This window comes from Homarus americanus, unplaced genomic scaffold, assembly GCF_018991925.1.
Source record: "Homarus americanus isolate GMGI-L3 unplaced genomic scaffold, GMGI_Hamer_2.0 scaffold850, whole genome shotgun sequence".
Classification (NCBI taxonomy): Eukaryota; Metazoa; Arthropoda; class Malacostraca; order Decapoda; family Nephropidae; genus Homarus; species Homarus americanus.
The window spans coordinates 713,660-726,397 of NW_024730202.1; the positions used below are offsets into that span (position 1 = coordinate 713,660).

A 12,738-nucleotide genomic window follows, 5' to 3' on the forward strand; every position below is an offset into this window, starting at 1 on the left:
CACCCAAGACTATAGCCTTGGTATCATTCTAGAGGCAAATTTGGGTGTTTGAGGCACCCAAGACTATAGCCTTGGTGTTATTATAAAGGCAAATTTGGGTGTTTGAGGCACACAAGACTATAGCCTTGGTGTTATTCTACAGGCAAATTTGGGTGTTTGAGGCACCCAAGACTATAGCCTTGGTATCATTCTAGAGGCAAATTTGGGTGTTTGAGGCACCCAAGACTATAGCCTTGGTGTTATTCTATTGGCAAATTTTTGGTGTTTGAGGCACCCAAGACTATAGCCTTGGTATATTCTAGAGGCAAATTTGGGTGTTTGAGGCACCCAAGACTATAGCCTTGGTGTTATTCTATTGGCAAATTTGGGTGTTTGAGGCACACAAGACTATAGCCTTGGTATCATTCTAGAGGCAAATTTGGGTGTTTGAGGCACCCAAGACTATAGCCTTGGTGTTATTCTATTGGCAAATTTGGGTGATTGAGGCACCCAAGACTATAGCCTTGGTATCATTCTAGAGGCAAATTTGGGTGTTTGAGGCACCCAAGACTATAGCCTTGGTGTTATTCTATTGGCAAATTTGGGTGATTGAGGCACCCAAGACTATAGCCTTGGTGTTATTCTATTGGCAAATTTGGGTGTTTGAGGCACCCAAGACTATAGCCTTGGTATCATTCTAGAGGCAAATTTGGGTGTTTGAGGCACCCAAGACTATAGCCTTGGTGTTATTCTATTGGCAAATTTGTGTGATTGAGGCACCCAAGACTATAGCCTTGGTGTTATTTTACAGGCAAATTTGGGTGTTTGAGGCACCCAAGACTATAGCCTTGGTGTTATTCTACAGGCAAATTTGGGTGTTTGAGGCACCCAAGACTATAGCCTTGGTGTTATTCTACAGGCAAATTTGGGTGTTTGAGGCACACAAGACTATAGCCTTGGTGTTATTCTACAGGCAAATTTGGGTGTTTGAGGCACCCAAGACTATAGCCTTGGTATCATTCTATAGGCAAATTTGGGTGTTTGAGGCACCCAAGACTATAGCCTTGGTGTTATTCTATTGGCAAATTTGGGTGATTGAGGCACCCAAGACTATAGCCTTGGTGTTATTCTACAGGCAAATTTGGGTGTTTGAGGCACCCAAGACTATAGCCTTGGTGTTATTCTGGAGGCAAATTTGGGTGTTTGAGGCACCCAAGACTATAGCCTTGGTGTTATTCTACAGGCAAATTTGGGTGTTTGAGGCACCCAAGAATATAGCCTTGGTGTTATTCTATTGGCAAATTTGGGTGATTGAGGCACCCAAGACTATAGCCTTGGTGTTATTCTACAGGCAAATTTGGGTGTTTGAGGTACCCAAGACTATAGCCTTGGTATCATTCTAGAGGCAAATTTGGGTGTTTGAGGCACCCAAGACTATAGCCTTGGTGTTATTCTATTGGCAAATTTGGGTGATTGAGGCACCCAAGACTATAGCCTTGGTGTTATTCTACAGGCAAATTTGGGTGTTTGAGGCACCCAAGACTATAGCCTTGGTGTTATTCTATTGGTAAATTTGGGTGTTTGAGGCACCCAAGACTATAGCCTTGGTATCATTCTAGAGGCAAATTTGGGTGTTTGAGGCACCCAAGACTATAGCCTTGGTATCATTCTAGAGGCAAATTTGGGTGTTTGAGGCACCCAAGACTATAGCCTTGGTGTTATTCTATTGGTAAATTTGGGTGTTTGAGGCACCCAAGACTATAGCCTTGGTGTTATTCTACAGGCAAATTTGGGTGTTTGAGGCACCCAAGACTATAGCCTTGGTGTTATTCTACAGGCAAATTTGGGTGTTTGAGGTACCCAAGACTATAGCCTTGGTATCATTCTAGAGGCAAATTTGGGTGTTTGAGGCACCCAAGACTATAGCCTTGGTGTTATTCTATTGGCAAATTTGGGTGTTTGAGGCACCCAAGACTATAACCTTGGTGTTATTCTACAAGAAAATTTGGGTGTTTGAGGCACCCAAGACTATATAGCCTTGGTGTTATTCTATTGGCAAATTTGGGTGTTTGAGGCACCCAAGACTATAACCTTGGTGTTATTTTACAGGCAAAATTGGGTGTTTGAGGCACCCAAGACTATAGCCTTGGTGTTATTCTATTGGCAAATTTGGGTGTTTGAGGCACCCAAGACTATAGCCTTGGTATCATTCTAGAGGCAAATTTGGGTGTTTGAGGCACCCAAGACTATAGCCTTGGTGTTATTATAAAGGCAAATTTGGGTGTTTGAGGCACACAAGACTATAGCCTTGGTGTTATTCTACAGGCAAATTTGGGTGTCAGAGGCACCCAAGACTATAGCCTTGGTGTTATTCTACAGGCAAATTTGGGTGTTTGAGGCACACAAGACTATAGCCTTGGTGTTATTCTATTGGCAAATTTGGGTGTTTGAGGCACCCAAGACTATAGCCTTGGTGTTATTCTGCAGGCAAATTTGGGTGTTTGAGGCACACAAGACTATAGCCTTGGTGTTATTCTACAGGCAAATTTGGGTGTCAGAGGCACCCAAGACTATAGCCTTGGTGTTATTCTACAGGCAAATTTGGGTGTTTGAGGCACCCCAAGATTATAGCTTAAGGAGAGCCCTGGGGGCACTGCCACTCCTAAGGTGGGCCCCTGGGGCCGTCGCCACCGCGAAAGAGGGCCCCTGGGGGCGCTGTTGTTCTTTGGAGGGCCCCTGGATGCAACACTACCCCTGGAAGGGTTCTTGGTGGTGCCACCACCTGTGGGAGGGCCCCTGGGGGTGCCATTGCACCTGTCAAGGCCTTTAGGGTCGCTTCCACCCCCAAGGAGGGTCCCTTGGGACACGACAGCTCCTGGGAGGACACGTGAGGGCGCCACCAGGGACTGCCCAATTGCGACTGTGCCCTAAGGGTCCTTACCTGGAGGCGCCACCACTCCTGGGAAGGCCCTTAGTAGTGTCGCTGCCCCTATAGAGAATCCCTGGGAGCACCACCGCCCCTGACATGGCCAATAGGATCGCAGTTGCCCCTGAGAGGGACTTTAGGGGCGCTGCCGCCCCTGGGAGGGCTTCCACTGCCCCTGGGGAAGTGTGCATAAGATAAATCGTGATGAAACCACACATGGAAAGGAAAACACTGGAGCACCTTAACTTTCGTCTTTATTCAACACATCTTCAGAGGAAATTGATTTTACAGGGACTGAGAGAAGCTTATATACAATGGGTGACCTTCCACAGCATCAGGTCAGGTCAACAACATGGGACCCACTAAACCACACACCACCTCTACTACAAATGAAAGAGGAGCTTATAAAAAATGAGTGACATAACAGGTCAAGTCAGGTCAGGTCAAAGACATGAGACCCACTAGTCATCTACCCTACTTCCACCTCAAATGCTTTCTAAGCATTTTTAACCTTAGGCCACTGACAAATATATTTATGTAACATATTATCATTTTTGTACTGACCGTCATTAAGGTTTATAGAATTCAAGAAGGTTGTTTAGATATCTAAATGGTCCAGCCCTCATAATGATCTTCAAGAGAGAGGTGCTTCCCCTCCTGGAGTACTGGCACCCCATCTGGTCCCCGAGATATGCTTGGGACTGTCAGTCACCAAACTAGTGCTTGCACTTCGGCACCTCTGCTATCCAGAGAGATTAGAACACCTGCAACTTCCTACTTTATACTACAGATTGGCAAGTGGGACCTAATTGAAGTGTAAAAACAGCTCAAAGGGCACTACAGTACTCAGTCAAGTGTCCATACCTGGAACCGGCAGATGCCCACCCCACAAGGGGTCACAGCTCAAGGTTAAAGAAGCCGCAGGTCCAAAAAACTGTGAGGGTGAACTTTTTTGGAGTGAGAGTTGTGAACTCTTGGAGCAACCTGCCAGTGTGTGTTGTGATGGCACCGAGTGTGAGCTGTTTCAAGACCAGACTTGACCAACACTGGAGCAGGTTCAGATACATTCAGGAGCCAGTGGATGCCCAGTACAGTACTTACCAATAATGTGTAACAGAGACGTGACTGACCACCCAAGTGGCTAAAGAGCCAATCAGTGGTGAAGAGGATTAAAGTAAAGGTAAAGTATTTCCCTAATTAGACTTGCTTCAACCAAAAGTCTTTCTGTGACATGTTGATTTAAACACATCTACGAGTATGCTGTTTTTCCAATCCATAATATGATATTATTGTTCCTAATATGAATGAAAATTGTACTGCTTTCAGATGCTGTTCTAATATTATATTGTGTTTTATTCTAAGTTGTAATGCTTTCCCAGTCTGACCTACATAATTTCCATTATAATTGCTACATGAGATACAGTGAACACTTCCATTTACACTCAAGATTGGGCTGTTCTTAATTAACATACTAGTAATAGTCGAATCATACTTAAAAACAACATTAATGTATAGTAATTTAAGGGATTGAACTAATATGACAAATTTCTTACAATATGGTTGAGACAAATATTCCTATATGTAGGATCTCGTCTGGTAGGAACACAATAAAGGGATTTTTTTAGCCCTTTAAAGACAACAGTCAACAAACAATAAAGGGTTAAGTACATAAACTTCTCTTAGTCCCTGTAAATTCAGTGGCCTCTGAAGATGTCTTGAATAAAAATGAAAGCTAAGGTGCTCCAGTTTCCCCCTTTTCCTGTGTGGTTTTTCTTCATGTTTCAAGTTACCCTGCATGAAACAGCTAAAGGTACTTGAAAGAATAATATATAAATTACAGGGTTGTTATGATTTAAATCAAATGATTTAAATCACAGGATTTAAATCGATTTAAATCAGAGTAAATAAATCATGATTTAAATCAAAATTATTTTTTTACTAATAACTGTTTTCTCTTTTTATTCTACATGATTGAAAAGTATATGCAATGCAGCAGGCTAATAACATTACTGTATTTGGATTTACATAATTACCCTATGCACTGTACTATAGTCTGTTCTCTCCAGTTTTGCAAAACTTTGATCATATCATAAGGTCTCATTATTAATGTATATATTTACATGAAATATATTGTTAACTAAGATAATAAATACTATTGAAATTCAGAAGAACTGTAGTATTCACTTCTCCCGGCATTATATATCAGTCAATAAGGAGCAAGGGGCTGTACATTTTTGCAAAGAGAGATAAGAGGGAAAATTCTATGGAACAAAGAAGCATAACTGGTTTTGTGATAAAAACTACTAAGTCTGAAAAAGTCACTTTGGATCAGCAAGTTGCTAATTATATATATGCAACAAATTCACCCTTCCGAACAGTGGAGCACGAAGAGTTTATCAAGATGATTAAAATGCTAAGACCAGGATATGTTCCACCTAATAGACATCAAATTGGAGGGTCTCTTTTGGATCAAGCCTACAATTCAGTGATTAAGAATTATTCAGAAGAACTTAGTGGGAAAACAGTTTGCATGGCCATGGATGGATGGAGTAATGTCCATAATGAGCCTATAGTATGTGTAACTTTAACAGCGGACAACCGTATTTACCTTGTTGACTCTATAGACACAGAATCAAGACAGCTGAATATCTGTTGTAATTAGCTGAATGTGCTACAAAAAAGTGTGAAGAGAAATTTGGATGCACAGTAAGAAGCTGTGTAACAGATAATGCTGCTAACATGGCAAAAACGAGAACTGAATTCGGAGAAGATAAATCCATTATAACATATGGTTGCTCTGCACACCTGTTAAATTTGCTTTCACAAGACCTGCAAATCAAGAACATTAAGGAGCAAATTACTGATATCATTAAGTACTTCAGAAATCATCACATCCCAGGATCTTTGTATAGAAGAGCAGGAGGAACAATGCTAGTAATACCATCACACACACGATGGAACACAGTGACAGATTCTATTGAATCTTATTTAAAGAACTGGGAGACCCTTGTCAAAGTGTGCAAAGAAAATAGTGAAGACATTGATAAGAAAATTGAAAGGAAAGTTAATGAGAAGGCATTAAAAAGAACTGCAGAAGACTATTTAGAGAGACTTAAGCCTATTGCTGTGGCATTGGACTGTGTCCAGAGAGAACATACCCTATTAAGTGATGCTGTAGAAATCTGGGTAAAACTGAAAACTGATATTAAGGAGTATTTAACAGATAAGAAGGATACGGATAATTTTGAAAAAAGAATCAAAGTAGCATTGACACCTGCCCATTTTCTAGCTAATGTGATAGATCCAAGGTATCAGGACAGACATCTGGCTCCTGAGCAGCGAGATATTGCAGAACAGTATGTGTACGAGTCTCTTCCACATTTCCTTTCAACATTAATATCCTTCCATGGAAGAAGTGCACCATTTAAAGAGGTCTATTTTGGTAAAGATGTTGTAAAATCTCTCTCACCCCTTGCTTGGTGGCAGTATTTTGCCAATGATATGACAGAAAATGTAATGGATGTTCCTAGGAAATTATTTACAGCTGTTGCATCATCAGCAGGGGTTGAGAGAATTTTTTCCACATATGGATTTGTACTCAAAGGTAAGAAATCGCCTAGGATAGGAAAAGGCATCTAAGCTTGTCACAGTACATAAGCATTTCAATGTTCAACTAAGCTAATTTCAATGTTTTGAACCATTTTTGTTGTTTACAGAATGAGAATATTGTGTTGACTTGAAGTTATTACTGGTAATTCTTAATCCACTATAATCCTACAAATGTAAGAAAATAAACTTGTTACCAGTAGCTGTACTGTACTAATATTATTTTTTTTACAAAATGAGAATATTATTCTGTTGACTTGAAGAAGTTAAGTTATTAATTTTTGAAACACTGTAATCCTATAAGAGCATTTATGTTAAATTTCATTATTACGTTTGGATTTGTGCCCTCAAATGTAAGATATGTTACCAGTTTTCTTTTATTTTACAAAAAGAATATTATTGTGTTAAATTCCATTGGTACATCTACAGTACTGCATAAATATCTTAATGCCAATTTTCTGTTTATTATCCTGAATAAGCTTTGGTTGAAAAATACTGTTTTTATGGTTTAAAAATACTATTTTGATGCAATTAGTAAAAAAATAAAAATAAATCGATTTAAATAAAAAAAATCTGATTTAAATCAAATAAATCAATTTTTTTTTATTTTTTTTTTAAATCGTGATTTTTTACAACCGATTAAATTATAATATACACACACACACACAGTACAGTACCCTACCCTATACGAGGCACAGAGAACCAAAGTAGGACAAGCACCGTAAATTAACAGAGAAAAATGCAGTTAAAGTTTATGAACCTTAAATTTACCATAACTTCGGAATCAGTGAAGATATTGAATTAATTCAAGTGGCAGATATTAGCATTGTTAGTGAAGATCTAATTGATACTAGTGAAAGACATACATATTGTTTTGGGGACATACCAGCATTTGTCCTATTTTGGTTCTGTGCTTCTTTTATATACTTTCCTAGATCTTAGATACGAGTATGTGGCTGTATAATTACTTTATAACTTCAAAAATGTCCCACAATAACTACTCTTTAAAGACATATTTAAATTAGTTAAGTATCCCCCTATATCAGACATTACAGGTATTCGTCAAATGTTTCTTATATACCGGTACAGTGAGTTCTGCTATAACGCGTGTTTTGATAACGCGAATTTGCTCTAACGCGATTTATGAATTAGGAACGATATTTGTATAACGCGAACGCTTGTTTGCTATAATGCGATTTTTGCTTACTATTTCTCCAATTTTGTGGTATTAACTGTGAATATGGTAAAGAAGAATATCTCCAAGAAGCGTTCTAGTGATAGAATTCCCGGTGATGATCGTAAAAGAAAGGATATAACACTTGAAGAGAAGCTCGATGTTATCAACCTCAAAATCACCCTTCTCCCCCATCAAGTTGCATTCATATTTTTTCAAGGTAAAGTGTTACATTTATTGTATGATTTCATTATTAGATATGAATGTAACATTTATTTAGACTGTGCTATCCTTTGTGTTAGGCTAACTACTAAATTTTTTCGATTTCGAGTAATCTGCACCTAACCCTATTTTCTCCATAAGCCCTGTTATTTCTATAACGCGATTTTCTATAACACGATATTTTACAAGAACACAATTATCGCGTTATAGCAGAACTACCTGTACTGTACAAATATATATTATGTTGTTTTATTATTATATTTATTTTATGTACAACAACAGGTTTAACCAGAAAAGATCATTGGAAATATAACATTACATCTGTGTTCATCTGCAAGACATGCTTTAAATATAAGGGTCATTTTTGTATTCGAAAAGCCTAAACGATTTCTGTATTTTAGGACGTGCAATAATCAGGTACCTAAATATCTGTGGGAATAAAGTCTTTATCATTAAGAATAGTATTTTTCTTCTTCACAATGATCAGATTTTATTCCCACTGATTTAAAAATTTCCAGTCAATTACAAATTAGGGTTCTTGGTTAACTGTATAAAAAAATTACCCTAAATACAGGAGTTCCCTGGGTCACGTACGTCTGACTTATGAACATCCGCCGATACCAATGAAGTCCCATAAAGTTAAATTTTAAATTTACAATATTTAAATTTACAGTATTTTATTTACATGATGACTAAATATTTATTTTCATTTACTGTATTTTGTCATTATTCACCAAGTTATTCAACTGTGCCTCAGCCATTGACATTATACATGGCTGAGGTTGTAGTTCCTTCAGGGAGTGAGCGAGGTCTGGGGTAGGTCAGCTCATGTTAGCACAGTATATCTGAAGTGTATTCTTTCCCACACTCTAAGAGGGCAGACGAGGTTAACCAAATCATAACAGACCTGGTCTGCTCCTCATCTCTCTCTTGTCAAAACACTTCCCCTGGTAGAGAAGGCATAATATACTGTACTCTCAACCGAACTAAGTACCTGTGAAACTATATTTTTCTACAACAAAGAAAAAATAGCAAAGTGTTTACTTCAGCGCAGCCCCTTAAGAGTTCCAGAACTTATTTAAAACAATTACTGTAATGTAATACCAAAAGAGCTAGTGTATTACATATGGACATGGGTATGTGGTATACTTTTTCAACTTCAGAACGTCCATAGGAACGGAACTCATAAGTAATCCAGGGACTGCTTGTATTTATAATAATGACCATCACAGTATACCTTGACAACAAAGACATGTATAAAATATTCACAGAAAATACCATCCTAATCAGGTCACAACAATTATATCATTATTCATACAGTAACTATATAAACCTAAGTCATATTTTACATCAGAATTTTGTCTCATTGTTTGAGAAACTTTCATTATATTGTCCTACCTTTTCACTTTCCTCTGTCTTGTCATTATTTTCCACTGCTAGTTCATCAATGTATTTGTAACGATAGGCAATCATGGCAAACAGGATCATATCAATAAACATGAGAATGGCAAACAAGAAGAATTCCATTGCCTGTGAATGGAAAAAGAAAGTAGTTATATCACTTCTATGAATCTAAATTCTGGGTAAAGTCAATTAACTCATTTTAATTGATCTAAAGATTAGACACCTCTGTTTATTTCACCTAAAGATTGGACACCTCTGCTTATTTCACCCAAAGATTAAAGACCTCTGTTTATTTCACCTAAAGATTGGACACCTCTGCTTATTTCACCCAAAGATTAAAGACCTCTGCTTATTTCACCAAAAGATTGGACACCTCTGCTTATTTCACCCAAAGATTAAAGACCTCTGTTTATTTCACCTAAAGATTGGACACCTCTGCTTATTTCACCCAAAGATTAAAGACCTCTGCTTATTTCACCAAAAGATTGGACACCTCTGCTTATTTCACCCAAAGATTAAAGACCTCTGCTTATTTCACCCAAAGATTAGAGACCTCTGCTTATTTCACCAAAAGATTCGACACCTCTGCTTATTTCACCTAAAGTACATTGGAGATACAATACATTATATATTTTATATGTACAGTATATGATATGTAATAAATAATAATGGATGACCTGAGTGTAACGAGGATGGCCGGCCCAAGGGCCACCTAGGCGTGAATTTGTTTAACACTACAACCACACACTAAGTTATCGAGTTGCGTGACCCAGTGTCAAGGAATAATCCGAGAAGACCGGACAACTCGTCAACTGCACTGGCTAACCATTACCCCGGAATACGATCCACAAATCAATTAACATCCAGATCCCCAATTGCTGCTTGGTAGACAGAGGCAAATGGCGTAAAGAAACTTGCCCATAGTTTCACCCTGCCCGGGGATCGAACCCGGGTCCGCTCGCTTGAGAGGTGAGCATGCTGACCATTACCACATGTACAGTATATGACATAATTATACCATTCTAATTCAGCTTACATACCTGACTTTTAAAGAATTTCGCTTCAGCAATGATGACCACAATTAGGTTGCCAAAGGACACAGTGAGAAGCCAAGCAGCTTGTAGGACAGACTTCATGCTTATGGGAGCCTAAGGAGAGTTGGAGAATAGATTTAATAACAGGAGACACTAAATGTTTCTAAAAAAAAATGGATCACTAGAAGATTAGACACCTTAGCTTATTTCCTCCAAAGATTAGAGACCTCAGCTTATTTCACCTGAATATTAAACACCCTAACACTAGCCTAATTTAATTTAACCTAACTCTTCCAGGTAGTGTTAGTGTGTTTAATCATCAAGTGAAATAATCAGTCATGGAAAGGGAGGGCTAATCATGAGGTGATCCCATAATTCCCTGTAAAATATCCCCAAGCCTAACTTAACCCAGGTGATTAAAAAGATACTGTAAAATAATGTAAAGTTTCCCCCTACCACTTACCAGTATGCTAGCCAAGGGGTGATCGGTCTGTTCTCTGTTATGTTGGGTTTATGCCCACTGTGTCTACGATATGGTAGTAGACAAAATGAGATGTTTCCTTACACTGTCTAGTGAAGAACATTTATTATAAAGTATGTATTATAATGGATGTGAAATAAGTAGTACTGTACTGTAATACGAACCCAAATATTTTCTCGGTAGTACACATTGACAATTTCCGGCAACTATGAAAGAAAATAATGTTTAAGTTACAAACCAAGAACAGTACTTTATAGAGTCTTGTGAAAACTTGAGAGCGGGAAGTCAGCGATAATGTTTAGCCTTGGTGCATCTAACAACATAAACAACTTCAAGATTTATCAGAGAAAATCCAAACCACTGTGACTCCATCACTTTCACTAACTAGTACAAAAGGTAACAACATGTGAGAAAACCATTGTTGGAAAAATGGCAGAAAAAATTCACTGTTGTTTATTCTTTTTTTAATTTTGATTTGATCCAAGGACAAATTTTTGGATAAATCTCAATATTAAAACATAATTCATTGAATACTTTAAGCTTAAACCAGTTGGACAAGTTTTATCCTCTTACTGGCCCACGGCACAGCTTGTATCATGCCAGTTGGGATATACACGATGGAATGGGTTGTGGCTGTGTCTGATGTGAGTAAGTGTGAGGAAGTCTGACAAATCCCAGGCTCTAAGTGTTGGTGGTACAGAGGTAACATGCGTATCTCTCACCAATGTGTTAATGGTTCATACTTGAGGTGGTTGTTATCCAGTGTGACTCTCACTAACATCACAAGTTTCCTCTGGGTACAGGACTCCAGTTTCCCCCTGTACTGTACAGTGTATAGATGCTGGATAGCCCAACCACCTGAATGGGTAGTAAGCTGATAAGTGGCAAAATGATAGATAAAAATAGAGAGAAATAAAATAAACTGTGTTGTTGGCCTGTGATTGGGCTAAATATAAAACATCAAGACCTTACCTGTGTAAAAGAAAACTCAAGGCCAGTAATAGAGAACATGATCTCTGACACTGTTATTATGAAGTACTGAGGGATGAGCCACAACATGTGTACTGAATTGGGTGGAGTAATCTGGAAATTTTTCACTGTCTGTAAGGCAGAACATGTATCAATGAGCATCAATATCACAATATTAACAATCATTACATTAATTTGCATTGTAGACTTGGACCAACAAAATATTCTACTCTATAATGCCAACAAAAGTAAGTTTTAATAAGACTGGTTTAAGAGTTCCTGAGAAATATACATATATGAGAAAAGTTTATACAATCACATTACGGACGACGTTTACTTTCAGTATTAACGGCGTATAACAGTTATGGTACTAACACATCATAACTACCATGGGGTGACTTTCCACGGTTTTAAGTCCTACAGAGTTTATTTAGATGACCGGATACCTCAAAAATACCCCCGTTTCACACTATATACAGGATATATTAATATTCAATCATCTACGCATTACCGTTTGATTGGTATGAGCTTCGTCGAGAGATTTCTGTACCAGGAAGTTGTATACACCACCAAGCTTCACATCTATCTTATAGGGGGACTTTTCATGGCCTCCATCACTCGTCGGCAAGTAAACTTCATAACTGAAACGACGAAGAAAAAATTAATATCAACGTTTAACACAGATTATTGAGCTCATCCAAAACATCATAATATTTCATATCTACTGCATATTAGTTTTATCAAGATCCATAAGTATTTCTTTGAGTTATCATGCATATAAAGTTACAGGCATCATATGCTGTACACATGCAAGCAGTCACATTATTTTTCTGCCATGTCAAAGGAGTGAAGTGGGAGCATGTGAATTTTAGACATCCCAGTTCATTTCAACTGAAGATTAAACACATGCACACTAACTTAAACAAACATTACCTTACCTTAC

At 38.1% G+C, this 12,738-nt stretch overlaps 1 protein-coding gene across 11 annotated transcripts in view; it reads right to left on the minus strand.

Moving 5' to 3' along the window:
* Positions 1 to 8,083: 8,083 nt before the first annotated feature.
* Positions 8,084 to 12,738, minus strand: part of LOC121866920 (solute carrier family 15 member 1-like) — a 43,316-nt gene continuing 38,661 nt past the window's right edge. For 9 of the 11 annotated variants that reach the window (XM_042366667.1, XM_042366662.1, XM_042366663.1 and 6 more), the window contains 5 exons: positions 12,307 to 12,436; positions 11,799 to 11,927; positions 10,352 to 10,459; positions 9,306 to 9,437; positions 8,085 to 8,854 (listed from right to left, as the gene is read on the minus strand). In XM_042366667.1, the coding sequence (XP_042222601.1) occupies positions 8,804 to 8,854; positions 9,306 to 9,437; positions 10,352 to 10,459; positions 11,799 to 11,927; positions 12,307 to 12,436 (550 nt within the window). In that variant the 3' untranslated portion in view covers positions 8,085 to 8,803. Of the gene's footprint in view, positions 9,438 to 10,351; positions 10,460 to 11,798; positions 11,928 to 12,306; positions 12,437 to 12,738 lie in introns of all 11 variants that reach the window. The other 2 variants (XM_042366660.1, XM_042366671.1) reach the window with 1 other exon arrangement.